The sequence below is a fragment of the Aulonocara sp. 'chitande type north' Nkhata Bay genome, linkage group LG3 (assembly GCF_057382095.1).
Source record: "Aulonocara sp. 'chitande type north' Nkhata Bay isolate Kocher_YH1m ecotype deep benthic linkage group LG3, A_spYH_male_GT1.1, whole genome shotgun sequence".
Classification (NCBI taxonomy): domain Eukaryota; kingdom Metazoa; phylum Chordata; class Actinopteri; order Cichliformes; family Cichlidae; genus Aulonocara; species Aulonocara sp. 'chitande type north' Nkhata Bay.
In genome coordinates this window covers 24958064-24975563 of record NC_141346.1, presented here as the reverse complement: position 1 = coordinate 24975563, position 17500 = coordinate 24958064, and the positions used below count along the sequence as shown (strand labels likewise).

The window sequence follows — 17500 nt, the reverse complement described above, 5'->3', positions numbered from 1 at the left end:
ATCCCTCTCTCACTTAGAGCAGGCGGGGAGCACTGTGAGGATCATGTTTTTTGACTTCTCCAGTGCTTTCAACACCATCCAATGCGCACTACTGAGAGGGAAGCTGGAGGGAGCCGGAGTAGGCAAACAGCTGACTGCATGGACCATCGACTACCTTACCAACAGACCACAGTATGTGAGGCTCCATGACTGTGTGTCCGAGGTGGTAATCTGCAGCACGGGGGCAGCACGGGGCACGGTTCTCTCACCTTTCCTGTTCAGCCTTTACACTTCAGACTTCTGTTATATTTCGGACGATTGCCATCTACAGAAGTTCTCAGATGATACAGCCATCATTGGATGCGTATCAGACGGGAATGATCAGGAATACAGGGGGTCATCAGTGACTTTGTTGGCTGGTGTGAGACCAACGTACTCCAAATCAACGCCGGAAAGACAAAGGAGATGATCATAGACTTCAGGAGGAAGTCACCCCCTACGACATCGGCGAACATCCAAGGGAAAGACATTGAGATAGTGGACTCTTATAAGTACCTGGGTGTTCACCTCAACAATAAACTGGACTGGACTACAAATACAGACGTCCTGTATAAGAAGGGCCAGAGTCGACTCCACCTGCTGAGGAGACTGAGGTCCTTCGGAGTCTGCAGGACTCTGTTAAGGACACTCTATGACACTGTGGTAGCATCTGCCCTTTTCTATGCAGCGGTCTGCTGGGGGAATGGATGCACGGACAGGGACAGGAGCAGGATTGACAAACTGGTGCGGAGGTCTAGCTCCGTGTTGGGATGTCCCCTGGAGTCTGTGGAGGTGGTTGGTGAGAGGAGGATGTTAGTAAAGCTGACATCCATCATGAACAACCCACATCACCCACTGCATGAGTATGTGAGTGGGCTGAGCAGCTCTTTTAGTCAGAGACTGAAACACCCTCGCTGCAGGAAGGAGCGCTTTCGCAGATCGTTCATCCCAACAGCAGTTAGACTCTATAACTCCTCAATCACGATGTCATAAGTCACTGGACACTGTGAACATCCACGGTCACCACTTCATGCATAATGGACCTTCCATGTGTATGGACATGTGCAGGTATATATGTATGTATATGTATACATATGTGTATCTTATCTTATCTTATCTTATCTTATCTTATCTGCTACTACTGCACATTCACCCAATATATATATATATGTTTTTCCTCTACACCCCCCCCCCCCCCCCCCCCCAATTTTTTTTTGCACATGTCGAGGAGCGTGTCAGGCTACATTTCACTGTGTGTTATACTTGTATAACTATGCATGTGACAAATAAAGAACCTTGAACCTTGAACCTTATCTTATCTTATCTTATCTTATCTTATCTTATCTTATCTTATCTTATCTTATATACAGAGAGCCAGACACCTAAAGACTAGATAACAAGACTAAGAACAGAAAATGCAAATACTGAGCATAGCAACATGACAACTATAAGAAACTATAAAAGCCTGAAACCCATACCTGACCTTAATATCATCACAAAAACCTTAATGACAGTGATACAAAATACAAAACTATAACATAAGGGTAACAAACAAGAAAACTCCTAAACATTCCCAAAACTCAAAAACCTGGGTCACAGACCCAGGACCATGACAAGTACAGGCTTAGACTTCCTTTTTTTGCCTTTAACACCGCATTACGTTTTCATGGCATAGATTGCGCTCAAAATATTGGGTGGTTGACAGGAAAAACAGACAAGGAAAACCTAAAATAAAAGAAGAGGGGATTACAAATTGAGCAGGAGGTCTTAACCATAGAATCAAATGGTGGAGTACATCTGAAGACAAATCCATGACAGAAGAAAAATGGGATAAGGGGAGTGTGATAATGTTTTTCTTTTTTTTCTCAGCCCCTGCGTTCTCCTCTCTACTTCCTCGCTCCCTCCTCTTGTAATTTATTCATTGGTGCCTCCTCTGGTAGAGCATTGAGGAGAAAGAAGCGGGGAACCAGATGAAGACTTTTTCTCCACTTTGGGAGTCTGCAGCGGTGGACCGTCGAACATTTACCATGCCTTTGTCAACCAACAGTGATGTATGTGGATCCTAAACAGGTATGAAGGAAATATATTACAAGCCTGCAGTAATATTCCAGTGACAGCTTTCTGTAATACCCGTGAGTGACTTTAAAATGCTTAAATTATTGCTTGCTCTTTTAATTATATTTCTATTTATATCAAGACTTGCCTGATATTTTTGTAATACATTAGTAGTTCTATTTATAACCAGGCTGTAAAATGTCAACTTAAGTGTAATTGTAATGTTATAAATATGTGACTCCTTTCAGTTTTGTCTCAGTTAGTTTCATTATATGTACAGAACTTTTTTTGAAACAGCAGGTCGCTTGTATTTCCTTTTTAAAATCTAGTCATGACTATGGATGCCTGTATCAAGCACAGTAGGGAAAATGCAAACGTGAGTGAAACTGGGTCTCGTGAGAATTCATGTGTTTGGCAGAAAATAGCTGCCAGACAGGGCTGAACTACCAATCTTAAGTCTTTACTCCTATGTGTGAGGGGGCATTTTTTCTTGTTGTGTGTCACTTTTTCATAATATTATGTCAATAACTTTTGAATACTTTTGCCTAGTGAGACCGCTATCTTTCAATCAAACATGCATCATCTATAGCCTCTGCTTGGCTTATTGTTTTTAATCATCTCTTTATCCATCTGTCTCGTCAGGTTCTCAGTATCAACTGAAAAATATCATAGAAATTGGTCCTTTTTTCTACTGGATACACAGTAACCATCATCATCATTATTATCATGGAAACCTCAAAAAATATTTTAAAACGACAGAGAGATATCATCCAATCAGAAGGTCCAGTTACAAGGGAGGATGGGCTTGAAGACAATCTCTGCAACATAGATGCTAATACAAAACTTGAACTGGAACCTAACTTTAACCTTAACCTCAATATTACCTCACCAAGCAATCCCCGCGCATTCATCGAGTCCTCAAAGCTGCATGGGGGACAGAAAAAGGATAATGTGACCAAAGGAGGTGAAAAACCTGGGGTGAAAGTAGCAGTAAGTATGTCAGCAAGCATCCTTACACCCACTGTGACATCACCAGGAGAGAGAGATGACCCATCACGGCAAAAAAGCAAAATCCCAGCTTTGTCTCGTTCACCAACAGCTAAGCCAACGGTTAGATGCAGAGATGAGCAACTGCTGAAATCAGCAAATATCAAACATGCCCCAGGACTTAGCACCAAGATGCACACAAGTCTAAAACCACAGCAGATGGAGCAAACAACAATGGCTAGCATCCCCAAAAGTACTGAAAGAATAAAAATACAGAGCCTGAACACTACAAAATCTCTGACAGGTGGACTAACCACAAAGACTACAAATAAAATAACAGTCAGTCTAAGTATGCAGTCAAACCAAAAAGAGGATGGGGGGAAAGTGATCAAGACACCTTCGCCACAAACTTTACACCTACCTGCAAGCCCCCAAATTCCTAACCAGAAAGCAGAGGCAAAGGCTATCATCTCAAAACTGGCAAATCAAATACCAATAGTGGAAGTCAACCAAAATCCAGCGAGCATAACCAGCAAGTCAAATCCAAAAACTGGGCATGACTCAAGAACTCATAGTTCTGAAACATCCTCTACAGCTACAAAATCACCAAGTCAGAGGGGAGAATCAGCACTTCCGAGTAACAAGAGCACCCTATTGACGTCTGTAAGTCCCAAGCCATTCACACAGAGAACAGCCACCGGACCTATAAACAGTAATACAACGAAACCAAAGGAGAACCTTGAGAGTAAAGATTCAAGTGCTGGTTTTGGATGCAAAACCAGTTCTAAATTCATTTCAAACTCTAAGGGAACCACAGTGTCCAAGGACAGTCTGGTTTCTAAAACTGGCACTGATTCCAAAGCCAGTCACAATTCTAAAGCACAGATTGGGTCAAGAAACAGTTTAGATTCCAAAAGTGGTTCGGCTTCCAAAACAAGTTCAGACTCTAGGGATAGTTTAGATCTTAAAAATGACTTCACGTCCAAAGCCACTCCCAACTTTAAGTCAGGGATGAGCTCCAGAGATAGCATTGACTCTAGAAATATGTCAGATATTAAACCAAACAAAACTACTCAAGAGTCTAAGACAGCTGGGGCCTCTAGAACCAGCATGGCAAGGTCAAAAGATGACCAAGATCCCAAATCTCTGCCAAATTCAAAAATCGATCTTCAAACTAGCCCAACTGCTAAATGTGGGACTGCTTCTAGTTCTGATGCCTCTTCCAATTATAAAGCTGAGCCAACACGGTCAACTTCTATGTCTACTTTAACAAACTCTAGCTCTAAAATAGACCTTGTCAGATCTGTTTCCCCATCATCCATTAGAACCAGTCTGTCTGGGTCCAAAGATGACAACCTCAAGACTTCAGCATCCAGTACCAAACAAGGTACGGACCCTAAAGCTGGATCAAACATTTCCAAGTCTGGACCAGTTCACTCTACTTCACAACTAGCTTTGAGGGATTTGCCCTCTTCCTTGACACTGTCTCCAAGACCAGGCTCAGCAAGTAGGAGACCTGGATCTTGTGCTGGGAAAACTCTTGATTCAAATCCTGTTGGACCACACAGAGATGCCCAGATAAGCCCTGGCTCTGCTCCAGGTAACTACTGCCACAATTTAATTTTATGTAGACATTTTGCAAAGCCGACATCTTATGATCATCAGTTTGTAATGTAAAAATCAGTTTGACAAAATAAGCTTCAGTCAGGGTTCAATGTGGTACAACCTCCACCTCCAATACTCTAGTGTGGTATTCTATAAAAACTTTCATGTCAGGTAGCTTTTAATACAGTAATCGAGATTTGGGTATTCATGATTGTAATAACAAAAATCCATTATTGTTTTTATTAAAACAAGTGGTACTAAGGAAAAACCTGACAAAAATCCAAAACAATGGACAATTAACCAAGCATCAAGCATCTTTTTTCTGTAAAAAAACAACAACATATGTATGCATTGTAGAAGGTTTTTCATTGGGAAGTTTCTTTTGTTTTTAGTTATATTAGTTTATATTTGACAGCAATGTTTCATTTCAGTGTAATGATCAAAGCAAAAGAAAAAGAGAAGAAACAATTAACCCTTTAAGACCTACCATAGAACCAAGTCCGCCAGAACTTATATTATATTTTTACATGCTGTGGAGCCATTTTTGGGAGAATTTCAAGTTGCTATACATCAGTGCAACCATGATAGCCCAAATTTTAATAATGTGTCTGCATTAAGTGCATAGCAATTACATAAATTGCAAAAAAGCGCAATAAACTACAGAAAATTTGAAAATCGTTTTTGTTTTTTTAACATATATTTCTAGTTACAGAAATTTAAGGGGCTTATCCCTCAAAACTGTAAATACAAAAAAGCAGCACAAAATAGTTTCCCACCACAGAAAATTTATTTAGTGTCTTCATAGTTTTATTTTTGAAATACATCAATTTTTATATACTGCAGGAAAAATCCCAGAAACGACACAGAAAGTCATAAAGTCAAAGATAACTTTTAAAAACACCAGTATAGGCTCATGAGGCCCTGATGGTAAAAAAAAAAAACTACATTTCCGCGAAAATGACGTCACTTCCGGTCTCGGGCAGGTAATGGCGGACATGCGATAGTTCGTGCTGACGTCTATTCCAACGTAGGAAGTGTTACAAACAGCTGATCGGATCAGCAAGGCATGTTTCTGGAATATTATGTTTTTGTTGCTGCAAGCGCTTTTTATGCAGTTTTTTGCAAAGCTATATGTGGAAGGAAACCGTGACCTAGGACAAGCTAATGGTATAAGATGTAAGCGGACACGCTCCGTTTTGCGTAACTATTTTTAAATCCCAGTAGCACTGCAACCACGTAAGCTAGCGCAATAATTTTTTTTGCATATGAAACCGGAGGAGTTGTACTTACATCTTATGCCATCAGCTTGTCCTAGGTCACAGTTTCCTTCCACATAAAGCTTTGCAAAAACTGCATAAAAAGCACTTGCAGCAACAAAAACATAATACTCCAGAAACAGGCTTTGCCGATCCGATCAGCTGTTTGTAACACTTCCTACGTCCATCAGCGTGAACTATCACATGACCGCATGACCTTACCGAAACCGGAAGTGACGTCATTTTGCGGAAATGTAGTTTTTTACCATTGTGGCCTTATGAGCCTATACTTGTGTTTTTAAAAGTTATGTTTGACTTTATGACTTTCTGTGTCGTTTCTGGGATGCTGAGGACTCATATTACACTGCTGGAAATATTTTATTTTGATGCATATGCTGTTATTTTGCAAATTTGCACTATAATATATTTTTTCGTTTTTCCTGCAGTATATGAAAATTGGTGTATCTCAAAAATAAAACTATGAAGACACTTAAAATAAATTTCCTTTGGTGGGAAACTAGTTTGTGCAACTTTTTTGTATTTACAGTTTTGAGGGATAAGCCTCTTAAATTTCTCTAACTAGAAATATATGTTAAAAAGTCAAAAACGATTTTCAATTTTTTTGTAGTTTATTGCACTTTTTTGCAATTTATGTAATTACTATGCACTTAATGCAGACATATTATTAAAATTTGGGCTATAATGGTTTTATTGATGTATAGCAACTTGAAATGCTCCAAAAAATGGCTCCACAGCATGTAAAAATATATTACAAGCTCTGGCGGACTTGGTTCTATGGTAGGTCTTAAAGGGTTAAAGGGTTAAGTCACATCCCAAAACTACAATTACAACAATAATGCTGAAAGGTCACAAAATCAGCACTGAGATGAATTTACTTTTAAATATCCAAGTGGTTATTGGAAAAATATATAAGAAAAAATTGGGCATAATAATAATAATAATAATAATAATAATAATAATAATAATAATAATAATAATAATAATAATAATTTATGCTTTTTATGCAATTCACATATATATGAGCTAATATTTATTTCTTACTTTCAGGTGTTTCTGCGATTTCAGGCCCACTGGCTACTTCCAGCCCCAAAACCAGAACCACCACTCCCTTGACTACAATGGGAGGAACCATAAATGAACTTGCAGCGTGTGTAACTGTGGAAACAAATCCCAGCAGTGTATCTCATAATACCTTTCTGACTCGGGGTCTCACTTTTGACTCTATCACTAAGACACAAGCAAAAATGGGTGCTGACGTCAAAGAAAAGCATTTAAAAGTGCCTGAGAGAAAAGCAGCAGCTGTAGGAGGAACATCAGAATCCCAGGGGGCTGTGACTGACAATGCAGCACGGTCAACAGGAGGTGCTGCGAGAATACCAGAGGGTCTGCTAAGTAAAACTGGCCACCTGGGAGAGCCAAATGCCAGAATTGCTGGTAGCAACACCTCTTCATCGAGGACAGAGAGTGTGGAGAGAAAAATCACAGAGAAAAAAAAACAAGAGAGGGGGAGACAGAGACTGGATCAGGGTAGTTCTTTTTATCCTGTTTCCACCATTACAGCAAACCACAAGAAGGTCAGAGATATGGCGACCATGACTAACCCAAGGGAGAGCCTTTATCCATTGGCAGGAGGGCAAAGAGAAGTTGCTGTCCAAGTGGAGGTGGAGGTTGTGGAACGGTCAGCATCCACCAGTCCCAGCTTCTACCAGGGAGGTATCACCTCCTCTCTCATTGGCTCACCTAGCTGTAAGTCAGGTAGTTTGATTTTGCCAACAGTTCCATCCCTTTGCTGTATCCCAGCTACTCAGAAACCTGTCCAGCATATCTGCAAGATTGACATTGAGTTGCGTAGCCAGTCATTACTTCCGTCAGCTGTGACAAACAAGGCAAACTCCCTGCCTGCCTGTTTGCGTACATACAGCTTTCAGAAAAGCCCTTCTCTCATGTCGGGGCAACAACTAGGACAAAACCAAGACAGAGATGTTAGCACTGATAGCATGTGGAAATATGGGGAGCAGGAGGAGACAAAGATGGTGCAGAAGGTGGTGGAAGAAAATGGGGATAAGGAGGAGACAGAAAAGCCACAGGACGTAGCATGGGATGAGCAAGGGATGACATGGGAGGTGTATGGCGCCTCTGTGGACTTGGAATCTCTGGGCACAGCAATCCAGTCCCACTTGGAGTCAAAGATTCAGGAGCAGGAAAAACACATCAGGAGTCTGAGGAAGTCCATCTGCTCTGACAGTAGCCTCAAAGGGTTAAAGATGAAGAAGCGGAAGAAGAGGACAGGAAGGATGCTGAGTTGCTGCAGAAAGGCATCCGCTGTGGCAGACTGAGAGCAGTCTAGAAACATCAAACCCCTCTGAGATATGACTCTAAAACAGAAATGCTCTTAAATGGAGAAGTCTGCAATGTATGCACAGCACATGTGTTTACTGCACTTTCCTATTCATGTCATCTTACACCTTGTGCAGCTATCACTCAGAATAACCCGATCAGATCTTCTGTTCTTCCCATCACAGTCATCTTCTTGTGCACCTCTGAATCACTTTGACAACAGCTACTGTATTTAGATTGTTCTACAGAAGTCCTACTCTGACCACTCTCCAAGGACAAATGTTGAAACTTCATCAGAGCTAGAAGAGCTCCAGAGATACACAAGGAGCTAACCTTGAAGCACCCAATGATTAAATGTATATCAAGTAAGGGTCTTGCTTTTTGTGAGTGTTAAAAATAGGGATCTTGTACCTGGAGCAAGACCAAAATGGAGAGTAAATGCACAGTTAATGGATACCTCAACTAAACGTGAATCTGTCATTCGATCATCATTTACAAAGCTGAAAGCTGACCAGCTTAGCATAATGATTAAAAACAGTAGGAAACTCCTGGAGGTGAAAGGTAACATTATATTAGCTACTAAAATCACTTGCATGTACACTAACATTGCTACATGTAATTCTTACTGCTGCTCACTCTCACCTCGTACTTCTACCGTTTTGCTATGACTTTTACCACTCCCACTGCTACTTTTCCAACAATATCAGTACAGGTTTAAAAATTTATTACAGTTTCATTAAACAGCAGTAAGAGCAGGAGTCAGTGGTGCTCCATTTTGTGTGCTTCTTCCAGTGTTTCATATTCAAACAGCCAGTGGTTATTGATGTGGAGCAGAGAGGACAGCAGCTCTGCTGCTGCTGAATATTTCATCCACTTTCTTTTTGACAAAGCACTCAGGCAGCCGGGATCCCAGACTGCCTCGAGTGAGCCACTAAATTGTTTCCGGCAGATTGTTGTATCTTTTCCTTACTCCTTTCCGTTTTAAATAATCCGGGCTTCCCCCTTTCCTTTCCTTTCCTTTCCTTTCCTTTCCTTTCCTTTCCTTTCCTTTCCTTTCCTTTCCTTTCCTTTCTGATTACATGCACTTTCTTTTCCCCTTGTTTCTCTTTTCTCATTTGCCTTCTATGGTTATAATTTTGGTTATGTCCTCTTTTTTTGCTTTCACGTCATCCTTTACCTTTCTTTTGCCGTTATTTTCTTTTTTCTTTTCTTTTCTGGATGTGCTTTCCTTTCCTCTCATTTTACCTTTTTATTTTATTTTATTTCTCTGTATTTGTGCTTTCTTGTTCTGTTTTTTATTTTCATTTTGCCTTCTGATCCTTTTCTACTTGTTTTTTGTTTTATTTATAATTTTACGTTCCTGCTTTCTTTTTCTTTTGTTACTTTCATTTCATTTCATTTCATTTCTTTTTCTTGTCTTTTTCTCTCTTTTCTTCTCTTCCTTGCCTTTCCTTCCGCTTTTTCCAGGTCGCTGCACTTTTGACAGTCCTTTTTTATTGCAGTAGCTGGTCTGTACTGATAGGGGGCGAAACAGCATGTGCTTGTTTAGTCTCCGTTATTAAAATAATATTTTGTTGTATTTCATGTTAATTCTCTTTTCCTTTTCTGTTCTGGCATCTCAGGGATGTTGTCCTTTTGGGAGCCAAATCTTTCTCATCCCTTTTTTCTTCTGTTACATTTCCATCCGCCTCTTTCATAACTCCTCCTCCTGCGATGGAGTAATGTTGTTGACAGAGCACTGGATTGCTTCTTTGAATTATTCAGAAACATTAAAGTCACCCTCATCTTAACAAGAGTGTCTCCACCATGATTTATTCAGCTGGTACGTGGGAAACACTGAGCAGACATGGTTTGTTAAAGTATCCTCAGAAATCTACAAAAATTTCAGGAATACAGACATAATATCATAAACATCGTGCTATTATGCTATTTATGATTTATTTCTAAATATTATATCGAGCAGTTACTAATAATATTAAATAACAGGTTTTGGTTCTGAAAGGTTAAAAAATTCATATTAATTATAAATCACCACTGTTTCACAGGTTTCTTAAGACCTCGTTTATATTTTTTTAGTATTATTGAGAATAAAAATTATTATTATAAATAATATAATTATCTCACTACATTAGTCAAACCATTAAAAAATGTGGTGTTCATTAATCTTCTGAGCATTAATAATTATAGAATAGAATAGAATTCAACTTTATTGTCATTGTGTATGTCACAGGTACAGGGCAACAAAAGTTTGCATCCATCCAGAAGTGCTTTAGCCATGATATAGATATATTACAATATAAATATTAGCAATAATATAGATATGTGAGTATATTACAGAAATGGGTCTATTATGGTATGTAATATGTACACGGTATGAAGTATGTTATGAATATTCTATAAGTATGTACAGGCTGTAGTGAGTACAAGCTATGTACAGGCTATAAACAGGATATAAATATGAAAAACTATACAGAATATGAAATAAATAACTTTACAGAATCTGAGATATACAGCTATACAGAAATGGGAACTATGCAAGTTATAAACAGTTGTAGATTTAAAAATTATCGTATTCTACAGAATGATTATTTACACAGAGCTATACAGTAGTGCAGTTAAGATAAGTGAGATATGTGGATAATTCTACAGAGGCTATATAAAGTGCTAGTGGTTGTGAGTGGTGGTTCAGTCCATGTTATTATTGTGTGTCTGAGGGTACAGTTGTCCATTGTGTGTGTGTGTGTGTGTGTGTGTGTGTGTGTGTGTGTGTGTGTGTGTGTGTGTGTGTTAACGTGGGTCAACGTGGGTCAGATGTCAGGAGGCAGCGTTCAGGAGTCTGACAGCTGTGGGGAAGAAGCTGTTCCGGTACCTGGTCGTCTTAGCTCCTGTAGCGCCTCCCAGTGGGCAGGAGGGTGAAGAGTCACATGGACTCTTCACCCTCCTGCCCTGCCCAGACTGGGGTCTTTGATGATTTTCCCAGCCCTTTTCAGACACCGCTTCCTGTAGATGTCCTTTATGGCAGGAAGTGGTGCTCCGGCGATGCGCTGGGCAGTTTTCACGACCCTCTGCCACGCCTTCTGGTCCGAGGCAGAGCAGTTCCCGTACCAGACTGTTATACAGTTGGTCAGGATGCTCTCGATGGTGCAGTGATAGAAGTTCACCAGGATGTCTGAGGACAGTAGTGATGGGATTCTCTTTTTCGGGTGGCTGTAGCTCAGGTGGCAGAGCAGGTCAGCCACTAAGCAGAAAGTCGGTGGTTCGATCCCAGGCTGCCTCCTGGCTGCATGCCAAATATCCTTGGGCAAGATACTAACCCCGTGTTTGCCTACTGGTGGTGGTCAGAGGGCCCGGTGGCGCCAGTGTCCGGCAGCCTCGCCTCTGTCAGTGCGCCCCAGGGCAGCTGTGGCTACAATGTAGCTTGCCATCACCAGTGTGTGAATGTGTGTGTGAATGGGTGAAGGACTGAATGTAGTGTGAAGCGCTTTGGGGTCCTTAGGGACTAGAAAAGCGCTATAAAAATGCAGGCCATTTACCATTTTTAGAGAGCCGGCTCTTTCGGATCCGAACCAGCTCTTCAGGTTGTTTTGTTGATTTAATTAATTTACTATTAAGAATAATATAAAATGATGCACAAAAGGAATTACTAATGTAAAAAAAAGTGGTTTTATTTATATATGTTTATATATAAACATATATGGCCCCTAGAGACAAAGCACGTACAAATTCCAAAACACCTTTCTAGCGTTAACTGAACCTCTAAAACAGAGCTACCTAGATCAGTTAAATTACACAATTGAAAGCATATGTGTTTTGTTTGTGTATTTATACACAAGCACTCATATATATTCAAATTATTTAAAAAAAAAAAAAATTCATTTACCTGTTACTACCACACACCAAATCCGGTCGTTGGTACTTGCTGGCTTGTGTAGCCACTAGGTAACAAAAGCTCAACACTGGAGCACTTCTGTTGTGTTTTGTACGTGTTTTGAGTTTTTATGTGCTTAAGAGTTCGTACGTGTTTGTACGTCCTTTGTCTGTAGGGGCCACCGTAAATATACTTTTATTTATGCACTCCACATAAAATGCAATAAATAAATCATAATACAAAAACCAACTATATACATTTAAACTTTTAACCATTTAAATTTTCAGCTTTTTCCTTTTAAACAAATTTAAAGTGAAACAACACAAAACACTGCAAAGCACAACACAATTAAATATAAATTAAAATATGAAAACAAAAAGATGCATATATTCTGTCATATGGACCTGCATGAATAAACTTTCTGAATCCTTTATCATATGCAACTGAAAATAGTTGTGGATGATTACTATACTATACCTTTATAATGTGACGTTGTTGTCCCTGGCTCTCTTTCTCTGTCTCTCCCTCCCGCTCTGTTCCTGTGCTACTGCGAGTGTAACTACCCCCCCCCTTCCCAGCGCAAAACACAAGGCTCGCGTGCGGAGTGAAGTGAAAAAAAAAGTACGAGAGAGAGGGAGAGAGAAAGAAAAAAACCCCCACGGCTTGTGATAAGGAGTCGGCTCGCGTCGTTCACGTCCGGCTCTAAGAGCCATTTCGTTCGTGACCGAAACATCACTAGAGGACAGGTGGTTCTTCCTCAGGGTCCTCAAGAAGAAGAGGCGCTGGTGAGCCTTCTTGACCAGCTTGGAGCAGTTGGTCGACCAGGTGAGATCCTCAGAGATGTGGACTCCCAGGAACTTGAAGCTGCTCACACGCTCCACAGCCGCCCCCTTAATGTGGATGGGTGGATGTGGGTCAGCATTCCTCCTGTAGTCCACGATGAGCTCCTTGGTCTTCTCGGTGTTAAGCAGCAGGTTGTTTGTGTCGCACCACTCAGCCAAACGATCCACCTCCTCCCTGTAGGCGGCCTCATCGTTGTCACTGATGAGGCCAATCACCGTGGTGTCATCTGCAAACTTAATGATGGTGTTGGAACCATCAGCAGGTCTGCAGTTGTGGGTGAAGAGGGAGTAGAGGAAAGGGCTCATCACACAGCCTTGTGGTACACCGGTGTTCATTGTGATTGTAGATGAGCAGTGGTTATCCAGCCGGACATGTTGGGGGCGGTTGGTCAGGAAGTCCAGTAACCATTTGCAGATGAGGGAACTGATGCCCAGGTCTTTTAAATATCCAAGTGGTTATTGGAAAAATATATAAGAAAAAATTGGGCATAATAATAATAATAATAATAATAATAATAATAATAATAATAATAATTTATGCTTTTTATGCAATTCACATATATATGAGCTAATATTTATTTCTTACTTTCAGGTGTTTCTGCGATTTCAGGCCCACTGGCTACTTCCAGCCCCAAAACCAGAACCACCACTCCCTTGACTACAATGGGAGGAACCATAAATGAACTTGCAGCGTGTGTAACTGTGGAAACAAATCCCAGCAGTGTATCTCATAATACCTTTCTGACTCGGGGTCTCACTTTTGACTCTATCACTAAGACACAAGCAAAAATGGGTGCTGACGTCAAAGAAAAGCATTTAAAAGTGCCTGAGAGAAAAGCAGCAGCTGTAGGAGGAACATCAGAATCCCAGGGGGCTGTGACTGACAATGCAGCACGGTCAACAGGAGGTGCTGCGAGAATACCAGAGGGTCTGCTAAGTAAAACTGGCCACCTGGGAGAGCCAAATGCCAGAATTGCTGGTAGCAACACCTCTTCATCGAGGACAGAGAGTGTGGAGAGAAAAATCACAGAGAAAAAAAAACAAGAGAGGGGGAGAAAGAGACTGGATCAGGGTAGTTCTTTTTATCCTGTTTCCACCATTACAGCAAACCACAAGAAGGTCAGAGATATGGCGACCATGACTAACCCAAGGGAGAGCCTTTATCCATTGGCAGGAGGGCAAAGAGAAGTTGCTGTCCAAGTGGAGGTGGAGGTTGTGGAACGGTCAGCTTCCACCAGTCCCAGCTTCTACCAGGGAGGTATCACCTCCTCTCTCATTGGCTCACCTAGCTGTAAGTCAGGTAGTTTGATTTTGCCAACAGTTCCATCCCTTTGCTGTATCCCAGCTACTCAGAAACCTGTCCAGCATATCTGCAAGATTGACATTGAGTTGCGTAGCCAGTCATTACTTCCGTCAGCTGTGACAAACAAGGCAAACTCCCTGCCTGCCTGTTTGCGTACATACAGCTTTCAGAAAAGCCCTTCTCTCATGTCGGGGCAACAACTAGGACAAAACCAAGACAGAGATGTTAGCACTGATAGCATGTGGAAATATGGGGAGCAGGAGGAGACAAAGATGGTGCAGAAGGTGGTGGAAGAAAATGGGGATAAGGAGGAGACAGAAAAGCCACAGGACGTAGCATGGGATGAGCAAGGGATGACATGGGAGGTGTATGGCGCCTCTGTGGACTTGGAATCTCTGGGCACAGCAATCCAGTCCCACTTGGAGTCAAAGATTCAGGAGCAGGAAAAACACATCAGGAGTCTGAGGAAGTCCATCTGCTCTGACAGTAGCCTCAAAGGGTTAAAGATGAAGAAGCGGAAGAAGAGGACAGGAAGGATGCTGAGTTGCTGCAGAAAGGCATCCGCTGTGGCAGACTGAGAGCAGTCTAGAAACATCAAACCCCTCTGAGATATGACTCTAAAACAGAAATGCTCTTAAATGGAGAAGTCTGCAATGTATGCACAGCACATGTGTTTACTGCACTTTCCTATTCATGTCATCTTACACCTTGTGCAGCTATCATAAATAAAAGTATATTTACGGTGGCCCCTACAGACAAAGGACGTACAAACACGTACGAACTCTTAAGCACATAAAAACTCAAAACACGTACAAAACACAACAGAAGTGCTCCAGTGTTGAGCTTTTGTTACCTAGTGGCTACACAAGCCAGCAAGTACCAACGACCGGATTTGGTGTGTGGTAGTAACAGGTAAATGAATTTTTTTTTTTTTAAATAATTTGAATATATGTGGGCCAGCATTCCTCCTGTAGTCCACGATGAGCTCCTTGGTCTTCTCGGTGTTAAGCAGCAGGTTGTTTGTGTCGCACCACTCAGCCAAACGATCCACCTCCTCCCTGTAGGCGGCCTCATCGTTGTCACTGATGAGGCCAATCACCGTGGTGTCATCTGCAAACTTAATGATGGTGTTGGAACCATCAGCAGGTCTGCAGTTGTGGGTGAAGAGGGAGTAGAGGAAAGGGGTCATCACACAGCCTTGTGGTACACCGGTGTTCATTGTGATTGTAGATGAGCAGCGGTTATCCAGCCGGACATGTTGGGGGCGGTTGGTCAGGAAGTCCAGTAACCATTTGCAGATGAGGGAACTGATACCCAGGTCTGTCAGTTTCCTGATGAGTTGTGAGGGGTGGATTGTATTGAATGCTGAACTGAAGTCTATAAACAGCATTCTGGCGTAGGTGTTGTTGTTGTCCAGGTGTGAGAGGACAGAGTCCAGTGCTATGGAGACTGCATCCTCTGTGCTCCTGTTCTGGCGGTATGCAAATTGGTGGGGGTCCAGGGTGGGTGGGGGGGGGGGGGGGGGCAGGATTTGAAGTGTGCTAGGACCAGCTGCTCTAAGCACTTAGTGATGATGGGGGTGAGTGCTACTGGGCGGTAGTCATTGAGGCAAGATGGGTTGGAGTTTTTGGGTATCGGGACGATGGAGGTGGATTTGAAGCGGGCCGGTACCACAGCGTGGGCCAAGGACAGATTGAATATGTCTGTGAGCACTCCTGCAAGCTCCCCAGAACATCCTGCTCAGCACCGCTCCTACATTGGTGGGGGAGAGAGTCAGAGTTTGGTGGTCTGGCGTCATGTCTGCTTTGGTTGTTATTGTGGGGTTCAAAACGAGCAAACGAGCGTTGTTGAGCTTGTTGAGGAAGGAGACATCAGAGGATGCGGGGGAGGGTTTGGTGGTCCTGTAGTCTGTAATGGTCTGGAGTCCTTGCCACATGCGTCGGGGGTTGGAGTTGGAGAAGTGTTCTTCTACCTTCTTTTTGTAATGGTGTTTGGCTTTTTTGATGCCCTTCTTTAGATTAGCCCTGGCTGTGCTGTAGGCGTGTGCATCTCCTGACCTAAAGGCGGTGTTGCGGGCCTTCAGGAGGAGACGAACATCCAGGTCTGTGTGAGTGAACATATTCCAGTCTGTGTTTTTAAATCTGTCCTGGAGAACTGCGTCTGTCCCCTCTGGCCACACTTTAATTGTCCTCACAGCAGGTTTCACACATTGGATGAGTGGAGAATACCGAGGTGTGAGGAACAGGGAGAGATGGTCCGATTGTCCAATGTGGGGGAGGGGTGTGGCTTTGTAAGCTCCAGCCAAGTTGGGATAAACATGGTCTAAAGTCTTGTCTCCTCTGGTGTGGCAGGAGACATTATTGGAAAGTCAGTGAATATGAAGAGAAAATCAGAGGTTAGAAGCTGGCGACTGGACTGATTTATGATGCCATTATAGCACCATGGCTTTTTCCTTTCTTCTTGTTTTCAGATGGAGCTGTGAAGACATGAAGGTTAATAAAACTCAACTGCTGTTTTACTTCTTTCTCTCCTATGTGTTTTCTAATACCTTTAACAATAATACAAATTGGTCACTGCTTTCAGAGTAACAGTGCTTTTGATGGCAGGTTTAGATACACGTAGGGTTTGTGTACTTTTTCAAATCTCAGAAAACTTCAGAACATAAAGCTAAACTTTTATAACCCTTGTAGACCCTGGTGTCAAAGTTGGAGCTGGTTTCTTTGGCAGGCTGGTTTTTGGATAAGCAGCGACAAGGGCCAAAACACTTTACAGTGATAAACACATAGTGCAGTCTGCAATTATAAAGTTTCAGATTTACCCTTGAAATACTAAAACCTTAACACAAAAAATACTAAAACCAATTATGCCTTTTTGAACATCATTACAAAGATGTAACAAACATGCAGACTTCTGATCACATTTCTAGTAAATTACTTTCCATGTGTCCACATAAATTTGTATATAAATACAGTTTTGTACAACTAGAAATGGTGTGGAGAATATAAGTCATCTAAAGGTGTTTGTTATCGTAAGATAAAGATCCATTTGATTGGGACAATCTGTGGTGTGTCCTGTGTTCATGTCCAACCTGTCACCACAGAATGGAAGTGAAGCTGGACCTTGAGACTTTTCTTCTTTCTTCATTCAACTAAAGAGTTTACATGCTAGCTAAGCAAGCCACAGTACCAATTGTTTCCTCTGTTGTCTT

The 17500-nt window shown here is 41.7% G+C and overlaps 2 protein-coding genes across 2 annotated transcripts; both read left to right on the top strand.

Moving 5' to 3' along the window:
- The first annotated feature begins 1880 nt into the window (after positions 1-1880).
- LOC147334754 (uncharacterized) lies at positions 1881-10167 on the top strand. Its single transcript, XM_086274778.1, has 3 exons — positions 1881-2088; positions 2716-4660; positions 6990-10167. Exons 2-3 carry the CDS (start codon positions 2800-2802, stop codon positions 8276-8278), a joined length of 3150 nt encoding a protein of 1049 aa, XP_086130904.1. The 5' UTR covers positions 1881-2088; positions 2716-2799; the 3' UTR covers positions 8279-10167.
- A 3611-nt stretch (positions 10168-13778) lies between these two features.
- gprin3a (GPRIN family member 3a) lies at positions 13779-15105 on the top strand. Its single transcript, XM_086285989.1, has one exon. The coding sequence runs from the start codon at positions 13779-13781 to the stop codon at positions 14868-14870; it is 1092 nt and encodes a 363-aa protein (XP_086142115.1). The 3' UTR covers positions 14871-15105.
- The last annotated feature ends 2395 nt before the right edge of the window (positions 15106-17500 follow it).